The following is a 13,055-nucleotide window of genomic DNA, read 5'->3' as shown; positions in this document are numbered from 1 at the left end:
TAAATAATATGGGTATTAGCAGTTAGGGATGGGCAATACGAGGCCCACGGGCCGGGTCTGGCCCGCTAACGTTAATTAATTTTCAGTGGAATCCGGCCCGACAAAATCAATATAACAAAGATTTTGTAAAACCTTGTATCATTACTAGTTTAACAAAACAAAGCTATGAAATAAAGCTTTGGAAAAATGTTTAAAAGTGGTCCTTTATTTTTGTGAACTGATAAAAACGCCATTATGTTCTTATACTTTTTTTTTCAACTCAGTTAGAATATCTTTTTCTCACATTACTTTAAGACTTATTGTTCAACCTTATAACTTTACATACTAGTATCAATCTACCATGTCAAATAGATGATGAAAGCTTTGTGAGTAAATAGTTTGGTTGGTATTTAATTAGACAGTTTATTTCCGAGCTAAATAGTATTTCTGATTGATTAAATTTACTTTTTTTTAAACCTAGTAACTATATTATACTTCCTAAGTTACTTTTATTTAACATAATTTTTTACTAGTTCACTTTTTTGTTCTGTTTAAGAAAAACTGAGTTATTTGCTATACATTAAAAATAAACATTTTTTTCTGTGAGCAAGTAAAACTCTTAACATATGCAAAGCTAGTTATTTAGTTCTTTAAAACAATAAATTGATAACATCAAAATACGCTCTTATTTATTTAAAGGTTAAGGTTGTTGTTTGTCTCTGTCAGAGACATTCGGAACTATATCTTTTATTTACTTAGGCTTATAAAATTTACTCCAAAAAGTTATTTATTAGTTTTAAATAATTTTTTGAAAAGACACGTTGACGTCGTTTTGACTTGTGATCTCATCAGGCGAACTTTGTTGGCTTGGTGAGTTTTAATGAGAACGAAACCAGTCACTTATACTGTTGTTAATGGTAATGTGGTAGAGTATAGTGCTTTTTGAATAGGGGCGTAAAAAACATCTCAGCTTTGCTGAAGGTAGCAGACACTTGCTACGAGCTTAACAATTCTTGTACGACTCTATGATCGATGTATACAATTTATTTTTTAGAGTAAATGTTAATGTAAATTTTGGTTAAACAATAATTAAGTGGTATTTTTCAACAAAGCTTTTGGTGTGCAGTATTTTTTGCTATCTTTAAAGAAAAATTATAAATAAAAATAAGCATTAAAACTATTGTTTTTTGTAGTTAAAGATCGCAACTAGTTAACTGTTATCGCATTTTTATAATTTAAATCACATAGTGCAAATAAATCTGCATTGAGATGTTTTGCATAATATGGGGGCTAAATAACATCGGTCAGCGGACAAAATCTTACCTGCAACCCTGTATCTTATCTTTTAAACAACATGTGCAAGACAAGGTATAAATTTTAAATTAGGTTTAAATAATTAGAAGGCATTAAAATAATTGAACTGAATATTCGTTTCTAATAGTTTTTCAGGTTTATTAGTATATTTTTCAAAATTAGAAGGTCCTAAAAGATTTTTTTTTAATTTAGCATGTAAACAACCTTCTTTATTAAACATGGCTCATCATTGTAAAATGACCCACGTATTAATTCTTTACAACATTATTAAAAAACTTATGAACAAATAGAAAAAGAACAGTTTTATTTTTCTAACCTTTTTACTGTGAAAACATACTTTTAACATATTGAAATTATGTTTAACTTAATTTAGTGAACGGTTATAAACAACTTTATAAAAACAAATCTTGAAATTTATTAAGTACAAATTAAAACAAGGTGCATTTAGTCAAATTTCAGTTTCTTTTACAAATCGGTAATTAAACTAGGTCAAAGTATGGTGTTCTAACTAGGTCAAAGTTATAATTTTGATAAGCTCATTTTTGTGTAAAGAAGCAAGAATTCACAAGATTTTTTCATGTTAAGAAAAAATATATGGTACTACTTTTTTGTTATCTCACACTTTAGAAGTACTTTATTGTTTAGTAGTTTGGATTGATTTTTTGTTCGAGTTCGTTTATGAATAAATGTTAACTTCAATTAAAAATGATAACGAGTACGTTTTAATTTTTAACATTTTTTATTTTTATCTAATTGTTTTGTTTAGTTAAAGCTTATAAACTTCTGAATTATTTTAGTTTTAGTGCTTTTTAATGATAGAAAAACTTCAAGTGCTTAAATTAAAAATAAAATATTACTTGTTGTAACTTGTATTCAATATAATTATAATAAGTTAAAAACCCTACTTAATTTTGTCAAAACCAGTGGCCAACACATTAAAATAATATTTTATAATACATTTCGTACTATTTTTTCAACTTTTTGTTCATATTTTATTTTATTTTTTTATTTTACTTGTTTATATTAGTTTACTTTTGCTTACATATTTTAAATGTTTATATTAGTTTACATTTGCTTACATGTTAGCATCAGCTATTGCTATAGAATCAGTTATTGCTAAGTTGCCAAGTTGTAAGCTTTTGATTGGCTTAAAATGAAGTTGGCTCTGATTGGCTTAAAAGTTAGTAGTGGAAATCTCAATCGACCCCTTAACAACTTTATCAAGATTTTATACATTTTTTGTTTAATTAAAGTGTTTCAAAAAAGGGGAAGTTTTAAAAACTAAAGTAGTTGAGTGAGTCGGTTGCAGTTGTAAGTTTTTGCAAATGTTTTCGATCATAACACTATGCAAATTTATGCAGCTGAGGTAAGTTAATAATGCAGCAGAACATTAAGAACTTTTATACCTTAATACCCTTACCCCTAACCCACCTTACCTAAAATTTTTAATCTACACCCTTATTCCTAACCTACCTTACCCAAGTATATGAAAACGAAAGCGAAAAAAAAGTTTTATGTCATACTTAAAGTTTAGAATAAAAAGAAGTAGAATGTTAGCCAATCAGAAGCATCCTTGAAACTGCAGTCGATGCAAATTGTTTATGTGATTAAGTATTAATAAACTATTAAAATATGTCTGCTGCAAGTCTAATGCGCTTTTAATTGGCTAATATTTCATTTTAAGTTTCAATTAATCAAACAACTTTGTTTCGATTATATTTATAAAATTGAGTAAAGTGACTAGGGATAAGGGTATAGATAGATAATAAATTTTGATAAAAAGTTTAGAGAGACGGTTTCAGTGTTAGTTGTTTATATAATGCTGTATTTTTACTTTACCTCATTTGCAAAATGTTATAAATAAATGAAAAATTAAACCTTACTATGACAGCTGACATTATTTAAATTGTAGTCATGTTTCGTAAAAGTTGTATTGCAAAACGTTATAGAACTAAGTAGTGTGTAGCTCAAAAGTCTTTCTATACATCAGTTCCTTTAACCGTTTTTTTAGCGCCAATCTTCTTATTGTGTCTTAAATAAATATATTGTGAGCAATAAAATTCTTAGTCATAGATATTAAACAATTTAATTATTCTAGAAATTTCAATTATTTTTATAGATAATTGTTGGAAATGCCCTGTTTTTTAAAAGCAAAAGTCACCATGACTTTCCAGGTTCAATGACCATCCAGAAGTTATTATCTAATAAAAAAAAACTCAAAAATTTGTACACTACAACGATTAAAATTCATAAAACATACACGATATTAACGACATTTACAAGATTAGTGGTAAAAACAGCATCTAAAAGTTAGTAATCAAAAAATTCATACAATAAAAGCGATAACAACACATAATTCATAGTAATAACAATAAATCATACTTATCATACAAACAGAAATGTTTTTCATCTTTTCACTACATCTTCAGTTCTGATATTGTCCATGGAACTAAAATGTTTAAATTTAAGTTACATAACAACTTAATCTATTAACCAGAAATTCAAGTCAAGTATGTATTTAATGGATGTTAATTTTTCAAGGTTATGGGAAAAATTTTCTACATTTAAATTGAATGTACTTTTTACATAAATAAATAAGTAATCAGTTGTTTAACCTTTAAAAAACAAAGAATTCATTTATTAGTTCATTGTGGAAGGTGCAAACTAAAATTAATAATTTAAATATATACTGTCCTACAAGTATTTAACAATCATTGTCATACTCTTTCGGTATATACCTCTACAAGTTATAAGAAAATCTATCAGAAAGAAATGTTTAAAGTTTTAAGTGAAAGTGTTTATTTTTTTATACTTATTAATTAACAAAAATATTCTTGTTATTAAAAATCGACAAATTTGTTTTTCACATTAAAAGTTCAAAGTACTTTTGAGTTATTTTTTCTTCGGCAAACTTCAAAAAAAAAGTATGATATGTAAACTTTAAGCCTTCAAATAAAGATAAAAGTTGGTTTTTATTTAAAAAAAAGTTGGACCCCCTGATGTCCTTATGCTACGTTAATTTATTTAATAAGTTCTTACTATTAACAGCACTAAAATCAATTTAAATTAGCTCAATAACAACTTAACGTCTTCTTATTAACACAACTTTTAATTAGCTATTACTCCCTATATTTGCATTCAACTAACGGGAGACTGGGTCTGCTGAATGTTCTGGTGAAAGTTGGGGTCGTACATCTGTTGCTGCTGAGTTTGCTGCTGCTGTATCTGTTGCTGCTGGATGAATCCCTGCTGTTGTTGCGCCATCGGGCTGCTTGCTACCGTCTGTTTGTGATAATGCTGGTAAATTTTATTTATAAATACAGCAACAAACTTTAATTGTAAACAATAAAACGGGCCTTTAAAATTATTTTCGCTTCCAACAGTTACCTTTGAGATAACAAGTAAAGGTGTAATTCTAGAAAAAGATTGTGGCTTTGGGTAATCTGCCAACATTAGCCATACATATAGATGCAAGTGTGAAAATGACCAAAGATTTTACTTTAATTTGATACCATTATATTTGATAGTGGATATTGGTTTGCGATTAAAATAACTAAACGGCATCGTTGAAAATAAACGCAAGCAAAGAAATTAAGATCTTTATATTTTTAGTTTAATATCTTAAGAAATTTATGTACTGTTAGTTTCTTGTATCCTTGAAACCTTATAGTTATTTTAAATCAACCTGCTGTTGGTTGTAAGCCTGCTGCTGCTGCAACTGAAACTCTTGCTGCTGATTGGCCTGCTGCTGGTAAACTTGTTGCTGAATGGCTGCCTGCTGCTGCATTTGCGCCTGCAGCTGCGATTGCAGCAAGTTTTGCTGGCTGCAAAACGTATTGAGTAGGGTTTTTATGTTTTTAGACTAAAACAGAAAACTTTTTCGGTGATAAGCACTAGCCATTACAAAACTAACATCATATAATTTAGACTTTTTAAGTTTATAAAACCATGTCATCTAAATAAAATGGTTTAAATTGGTTCTTCATAAAATAATTAATTCTTTTTTTATATATTAAAATATTTAAAAACCTTTATTTTAAACTAAACAAGCAAATAACATTTTTTCATAAAGTATGCAGTGTATTATTATAATTATTTTCAATAACGCCTAAATCTTTTAAGAAAAATAAATTTAAAGCTTCTATCACAAACAAATGTAAACAAACCTTGCTTCGTGATAAGATATCTGCTGAGCTGTTCCCTGGATTGCAGTTGAATTCAACTGGGGCTGACCGATGGATGTCGCCGTTTCGTCCAATTGCCCGCGCGGTATTTGCTGCAAGAAATATTATTTGTAATTAACATTTGTGCTGGAATGAACATAAATGGAAAACAAAAAACGTTAGTTTTGATCTTACATAGTTATAATAATATAAAATTAAAAGTTGCTTAGACTTGTTTTATATATCAACTCCATGATCTAAAGCACTAAATCTTATTCAAGGTGTAACTTGTCAGATATCAAAGAAAAAGCATCCCCTTTCGTAACAAAACTTTATGACTTGATTAAAAAACATGTGAAGCTTAAACACATCTTGATAAATAGCAAAGTACTTATAAAAAGAGCAATGGTTTAAAATTATGTTATGTACAAAACCATGGTTTAAAAACTTAATTCTAAATTGAAGTAAAGATATCAGTTACAAACCTAAAAATATCTCTTTGTCAAAAATTTTAAAATGTTAATAACAATTACGAAGAAGCAAATCGTTATGCTCACCATGCTAACTCCGTGCGGCTGCTGTATAATTGTCGAATGCTGCTGGTACGACGGAGTCATTCCTCCCTGCTGCGGCGTCATCACTCCCGACGTCATGACAACGGTCTGCGGAGTCATGGCAACCTGCTGGGGCGTCATGTTTCCGGGGTGCTGCTGATGAGTCATGACAACCGGCTGTTGGGGCGTCATCGATCGCGACTGCGGGGTCATGCTTCCCGGTTGGTGTGACGTCATACTGGGAGACGGTGACGCCATGCTCTGCTGCATCACCTGCTGCCGCGGCAGTTATAATTTGTTTAGAGTTTACAAAATTAGTAAAAATGGAATATGATACTGATAGGAATTAAAGTTAGAAACGTAAACACTTTGTGTCTTGCTTGATATATTTATCAAAATTATAACCGTGAAAGATTTTTCCATATACCAAACAGATATATATTTTTTTTTTATTATAATCAGTATTGAATTAAGTAACAATACACCTCGATTAAAAACAAAAAATAGCTACCTTTCATTGAGACGAAATTTTACGTTTTAGTTAAACTTTTAATATTAAACTGAAAGACCTGCATTTGCGCGTGTTGCTGTGGGGTCATCGGTTGTCCGGGAGTCATTGGTTGCTGGGGCGTCATGGCTCTTTGTGGGGTCATGGCTCTCTGCAGTGTCATCGGGCGGGATCCCACGTCATCGGTTGTCATGACAACAGGCTGTTGCGGCTGCTCCACAGAAACCTTCTTCTTTTTACGACCTCTTTTCTGTGAAAACAAATTGTAAAACAACTTTAAAACTGTTGATTTCTATATATGTTTGAAATAAATTTATATAAGAATTTTTGTCAAGAAAAAATTTTGAGTTTTAAAAAATTAAGTTTGTATTGTTTAGTTTTATTTTATATGTAAAAAAGTTTATTTAAAAAATTATAATTATATCAAAGTCTTTTTCAAGTAGCATAAACGTACTCATTAAACTTTTAATGTTTAAGACGACTTTTTGTTTCATAATTTTTTATGCTGTTTTAATTCATAACAAAAAATTTTACGAAGGTTTCTGTATCTAGTATGTTGTTTTAATTCATAACAAAAATTTTTTTTTGATTTTTTTTCTTAACCATGGTTCGATTAAATTAATATTAGAAAATTGATCTTCAAAAGCTTTAACAATTTCAATGATATTTTAATATATAACTTAAAGTTTCTTTGCATTTCTTGATCCTTATACATATAGTGTAAAACAAGTAGGGCAAATAAAAAACAATTCAACGAACTTTGGGCATTTGCTGTGCCTTGTCATCATCGGCTCCCTGCAAAAGTGAGTTTCTGTAAGACACAAGCGGTATCCAGTTCTGATCCTGGTTGCTTAGCAACGAAGCGTCTATATGCTTGTCCAGGTACGCCATTCTGGTGTGACGTCATAACAGTTTTGTAAAGCTTGATCGCAAAAGTAAACAACAAATTTTGAAAAACTCAAGTTTTTTAGATTAAACTCAACCAATGTAGTAATAATTATTTTAGTAAGTTTAAAAGGTTCTACTTTTTATTTCTAAACCATTTTTTTCACTACATTAGGTTATTACAGTTTACTATAAAGTAAAATCAATTTGAAAAACAGTTGTTTTGAGTATCAACTGTTAACTTATAAAATTAAAAAACTTTAAAAAAGTTTTATAAGAAACTGTTTAGTTTTAATCTCACATTTAAATTCAATAAATAACCCGAGAAAAACAAAGTATTTTCTGTAGCCCGTAAGCTCATCTTTATATTTATTTTAACACTAAATCGAAACCAACTTACACAGTCTTTTTATCTTGCCTCATGAGTTTGGAGGAAAACTCAGTGAGTATTCCCAGAAAGGCGAGGTTTCTCGGCGCAATGTTTTTGTTCTGCATTTCCTGAGCATCTCTCTGAAGACCAAAATTTATTCCTTGCCTGGTAATGTTAAAATTCTATAAAACTATGATAAAACTTGAAAACTATCTGAAAAATTTAATGTTCAAATTAGTAGTTTACTTCTTAAACTTAACTTGAAGATTAAGTTTATGATTTGTCACTTTTTAAAACTATTTCTTATATTTAATCAGAATGATCAAATATATGTAAACAAAACATAATAAAATTCATGTCAAATAAAGTAAATAGTTTTCACATACAAACATTAAACTATTGTTTACACATGGCCAGACTTACATTCTTAATTAACTTCAAGTAAATCAATAAGTTCTAAAACCTTTTTTTTTTAACAAAAATAAAACTTAAACAATTTAAGGTCTCTCTTAACTTAATGCTCTATCAATTTTATTTTGTTATGAAACAACAGATAAACCTAACTTATTAAATAAAGTAAACTACTACAATTTAATTACTTATGAAGTTCAGCGACGGCATCGCGCATCTTCAACGTATCCAGACCGAAAGTCAAAGCGAATCTCCTGGCAAGCTCCTTCATGTGAGCGTACTCCTGGCTGGATTGATCCAAAACACCGCCCTGCTCTTCGACTGTTCCGTGGAACAACTGCGTAAACACATTTAATTGGGCGAAAGTTGCTTTTTACAAAATAATAAAAATTGTTGTCAATTATACCTTAAATATTGGTGTTAAAATAGATGCGATTTTCAAACAACAATTGCATACTTAGTAAGTTGATTAAATGTATTGGCTTTATTTATTAGGGTTTTACTTAAGTTTACTAATGTGTCTTTTACAACTTTACTTTGAACAACTATCGCCACTGTTCCTGTTTTTGAATAATGTTTGGAACTAAAACATTAATTTATAACAGCAGACATAATACGAGCTTTAAACATTGTGTTCTAATTATTGAAGTTTTTTGTATTAACAAGTGAGGCAAAGTTAAATTATTTCAAGAACAGCTGATAGTAAGATACAAACCTGTATAAGAGAAAGAGCCAATGCTTTTGCACATTCAATTTTATTTTCATGACGTGATTTACTGATGGTTTCTTTAATGATATCACCATAATCTGAATAAAACCTATGGAATAATAAAAGTTTAAGTTTTTAGGTCTAATTATCAAAAATGTTTATGTACTAAACGTGCTATTATCATAACTACTTTTAATTATAATTTAGTGCATATTTGGTAAAAACACTTTTTTTTTAATTCTAATGATCACACTTCATTAGTGAAAGTTTCATTCTAAATTTATAACACAACCTGATGTATTGTTGAAATATGGCAGAAGCGTTTTTCAATGGAATCATGCTGAACACGAACAATTTGCAAATAGCAGCGAGATTTGATCTTCTTTTGTGAAGAGCATCGATCTTAAAAGTATCGTCTTCATCTGTTTGCAATAGTTTGATAAACCAGATGCTACTAGTCTACAATAAGTCTTAAATCGAATTTTATAAAAGTTTGTTTAACTTTCTCAATCGTTAAATGTTGTTATGAGAAAAACCTTGTACAAATTGGTTTACTTTATAAAACTAAACTTATACAGTTTTTCTCTTTTAGTTAACTTCCGCTGTGACTTAATATTCAATTAGCACAAAGCATTACGACGACATACAACGCTATGATAAAAACAGTTTTAATAAAATTTACAAGTGTCTTTATACTCAAAACCTATTTCATTTTAAATATCTATTAGCGTAAAGTGCAAAAGGACAAAATTTTCTAGTTGTACATAGACTATATTAAGAAAAATTTATTGAAAAATTCATACGTTACTGAGTCGTAACGGATCTAAAAACTGTGAATCACATCCGTTTGCGGTGAAACTCAGGCGCGTGTGAATTTTTCAATAAATGTTTTCACTACATTGACTTTCACCTCGAACCGATTCTTTTGTTAAATCTGCTTCAACCACACACCCAAAAAACAAGTAACGAAAAAACAAACCGTCTTCGTCGTCGTTGATGATGAATATGTGGTTTCTGACGAAATCCAGCAGCGACCTCTGCATCTTCTCGCTGGCGGTTTGCACGAGGGGCTTCAGCGTGGGGCTGGTGGTTGCCAGCTGGGGCGAGAACACGACCAGCAGGTCGCACACCGACGTGTAGCATTCCTCCTGCACCTGACAAAATATTAACGTCACATTTTGCTCAACTTAAATCGTAAAGCGTGGGTTGATTCGGCGCTTTTGTGCAGCAAGATCAACATGAGGTAGGGATTGTGTTTAATTTTTTTTGTGATTATTATAAATATTTTTTTTTCTGCACAACTTAGTTCAGTATTAAAGCATTATGAATGTAAGAATGAATTGCAAATTAATTTTATATTATTGAAAACTGATTAAGTATAAATAAAACTTTATTTCTTTGAGTTTTAAAATGGGCAAAAAGATATTGATAACTAATAAAAATATTTTTTATAGGTATTTTATATGATCTTAGTTTTTTGATAATTTTAAACAAGTTTCAAGGGTGAAGTTGAGGTAGTATATTTTTAAAGTAAGGAGCAACTACCTAACCTAAGTTTCTAAAGTAACCCTCAACATGGTCGTTCAGCCTACTTGGAAACACTTAAAAAAACTGAATTTATCGAACCTGTTTGCTGGGAGAGGTTGAAAGGAGGTGGTGGCAGTTCTTCAGGAACCTGCTCACCTTCAGCCTCAGCTCGGGAATGTTTACCGGGTTTTCGGTCGATTGGACGTCCATGCCCTGGTCCGCGTTTCTCTTCACCATCACCACGCCCCACGCCACGTCGAAGTTGAGAAACTTCACCGCTTCTTTCAACAGCTGAATATTTTTTTTTTGTATTTGAAGTTATTTGTTTACGATTGCTAACTTAACCAAACTTCAAACCCCCTATTCTTAAAATGTGTTGGCTAGCTTATTTAAACAACTGAAACATTTTTAAAATCGAAAAATTTCATGAAAGTTAACGATTGTTTATCCAACTAAACGATGAAGCTTCAAAAATACTAGATGTTCATTATAAAAATATATAGAAGCTTACGTTTTCTGACACAACAAAGTTGCCTTCTTGGTACATTTTGAACACCTCGTTCACCTAAAATTTACTTAATTCAAGTTTGTTCTATCAAAGAAAGTTATTATATTTTTTTTAAAAAGCACACAGTTCATTACCAGATGAAACATACAGTAAAAAACCTTCATACATCGATTTTTGTTTCTATACATTTTTTTATTCTATAAATTTATCATGATGAATTTTCAAATGTTGACGTTTTAGGATTTTATAAATAATTTAGGCTGAAACTTTATTAAAAACCATATCTAATCTTAATAGTCTGTATTGTATTGATATTAATTTTTGCAAATCAACATCTTTATTTATAATGTTAATCTATTTATTTATAATGTTAATCTAAATACTGTTAGGAAATACAATTTAGAAGTTTTAATCGAAAACAAGTTTGTTTAAATATTTTGAATTTCAAATACCTTGTCGTAAAGCCTGAGCGAAGTCAGATCGTTGAAAGTGTACAAATGAACTAATTTTTTGAGAGATTGGATCGTGTTGTAGATCTCTTCTTCATCTGCTTCTTCTTTCTGTTTTATTTTTAAAGGTTTTTTATTGAAAAAAAAAAAACATTCTGATATAAGATTTTATGACATAGCTTGTTTTATTAACATCAGTTTAGTTTTTAAAAGTTCGTCTCAACAAAATAGTCTAATAAAAATTAAATTATTTAGAGAGGAGACAAACAATATATAAATTCAAAATGAGGTCTTAATACTTAAGCTATCAGTAGTAAAAAATTGCCTATTACAAGCTTACTTAAAGTCTTTTTTTTTTTTTTGAAAAGCAAATCGATTAAAATTCAAAAAAAAAAAAAATTTCAAGAAAACTTTTAACTGAACAAAAACTACAACGTTATTGTTTTCCTGCCTGTACAATAAGAAACTAAGTAGTAATTATGTAAGTTCTAAAAATTTTGAAAATATAACATACAAAATTACTAGCTTCTTGCCAAATAATTTAAGTTTATTAATAGAGTTTACTACGTGACTTCGTATTTGAAAAAAAATGAAACAGTACAAACTTGTGTAGGCCTTAACATATTTTTATTACTTTTAATAACTAACAGCATCTTGAAAAATGTTGAAGGCAATTTCAAAATTCTCCTTCCAAAAATCGCATATGGTCCTCCTTTTCAAATTTACTTTATCATACATTGAATATTCGTCGTTGCACAAGTACTTGAGGGTCCTAGCCGTTTGCTCCAACACCTATTTTTTATATTATTTAGAATTTTAATGTTAATAACGTTTATTATTACTCTATTGTCTACATAGTTTCTTTTTTTTAGTTTACTAAAAAAAAATTATTATAAAAGGGTAGATACTATTATTTTTTGACAAATTTTCTTTTTTAATAACTTAAATTTTTACACTAAAAGCAAAGTAAACAAAATGATTTCAACTATAAAACTGTTAGATTGAATTAGTAAAATAAAGATATGTATTATTTAATAAATAAATTGAAGATCTAACCTTGAACTTTTCAAACTTTTCAATCTTTATTTTGAATGTGTGTAATGCATTTATTTATAATCTTTTATATTAAAGTACATATATTTCAATAATACTACTAAATATTATTTTTTTAAATTTAATTTTATTTAAATTATACTTTTCCACATTTAAATTATCTGAAGGCATCAAAAATAGTTATGCTTTTTACCACAAACTATTAATAAAACTATTTTTTATAATAAATTCACACTTCACTTAGTTTAAAAGTTGGATCACAAAATTTCATTTACACTAAAAAAGTAGTCTAATTACTTAACCTAATGATAAGTTTTAATAAATTTATATATAAAAAAACTTACGTCATTGTCATTATGCTTGCCAATAATATCAGTTATTTCTTCTAGCAATTCATTCAGATGCTTTTCAGCCCTTAATTGAAAAAAATACTTTAAAACAGACCATGTTTGTTTGATGTTTACAAGTGTCAGACCTTATTAGAATAAAGTCAATTGTCTGCTTAATTTCTTCGTTTTTTTTTTGCTTAAACATTCAACTTAATAAGAATTAATTTATAAAATTTGAGTTTTAGATATCTTAATAGTTATTATGCCATTAAAATAACTTGTAGTTTATATATTAA

At 28.9% G+C, this 13,055-nt stretch overlaps 1 protein-coding gene across 1 annotated transcript in view; it reads right to left on the bottom strand.

Annotated features, from left to right (window-relative positions):
• Nucleotides 1–3,589: 3,589 nt before the first annotated feature.
• Nucleotides 3,590–13,055, bottom strand: part of LOC145846071 (cohesin subunit SA-2-like) — a 32,172-nt gene continuing 22,706 nt past the window's right edge. The window contains exons 14-30 of the mRNA XM_082952994.1: nucleotides 12,775–12,844; nucleotides 12,026–12,169; nucleotides 11,381–11,488; nucleotides 10,932–10,985; nucleotides 10,520–10,711; nucleotides 9,873–10,047; nucleotides 9,186–9,315; nucleotides 8,900–9,002; nucleotides 8,373–8,521; nucleotides 7,804–7,938; nucleotides 7,278–7,410; nucleotides 6,580–6,768; nucleotides 6,014–6,286; nucleotides 5,460–5,569; nucleotides 4,979–5,117; nucleotides 4,441–4,575; nucleotides 3,590–3,742 (exon numbers count right to left, since the gene is read on the bottom strand). Of these exons, the coding sequence (XP_082809120.1) occupies nucleotides 3,719–3,742; nucleotides 4,441–4,575; nucleotides 4,979–5,117; nucleotides 5,460–5,569; nucleotides 6,014–6,286; nucleotides 6,580–6,768; nucleotides 7,278–7,410; nucleotides 7,804–7,938; nucleotides 8,373–8,521; nucleotides 8,900–9,002; nucleotides 9,186–9,315; nucleotides 9,873–10,047; nucleotides 10,520–10,711; nucleotides 10,932–10,985; nucleotides 11,381–11,488; nucleotides 12,026–12,169; nucleotides 12,775–12,844 (2,263 nt within the window). The 3' untranslated portion in view covers nucleotides 3,590–3,718. The remainder of the gene's footprint in view (nucleotides 3,743–4,440; nucleotides 4,576–4,978; nucleotides 5,118–5,459; nucleotides 5,570–6,013; nucleotides 6,287–6,579; nucleotides 6,769–7,277; nucleotides 7,411–7,803; nucleotides 7,939–8,372; nucleotides 8,522–8,899; nucleotides 9,003–9,185; nucleotides 9,316–9,872; nucleotides 10,048–10,519; nucleotides 10,712–10,931; nucleotides 10,986–11,380; nucleotides 11,489–12,025; nucleotides 12,170–12,774; nucleotides 12,845–13,055) is intronic.

The sequence above is a fragment of the Thalia democratica genome, unplaced genomic scaffold (assembly GCF_965202585.1).
Source record: "Thalia democratica unplaced genomic scaffold, ktThaDemo2.hap1.1 HAP1_SCAFFOLD_267, whole genome shotgun sequence".
In the NCBI taxonomy this organism is placed as follows: Eukaryota; Metazoa; Chordata; class Thaliacea; order Salpida; family Salpidae; genus Thalia; species Thalia democratica.
This window is presented reverse-complemented; position numbering and strand designations above follow the sequence as displayed.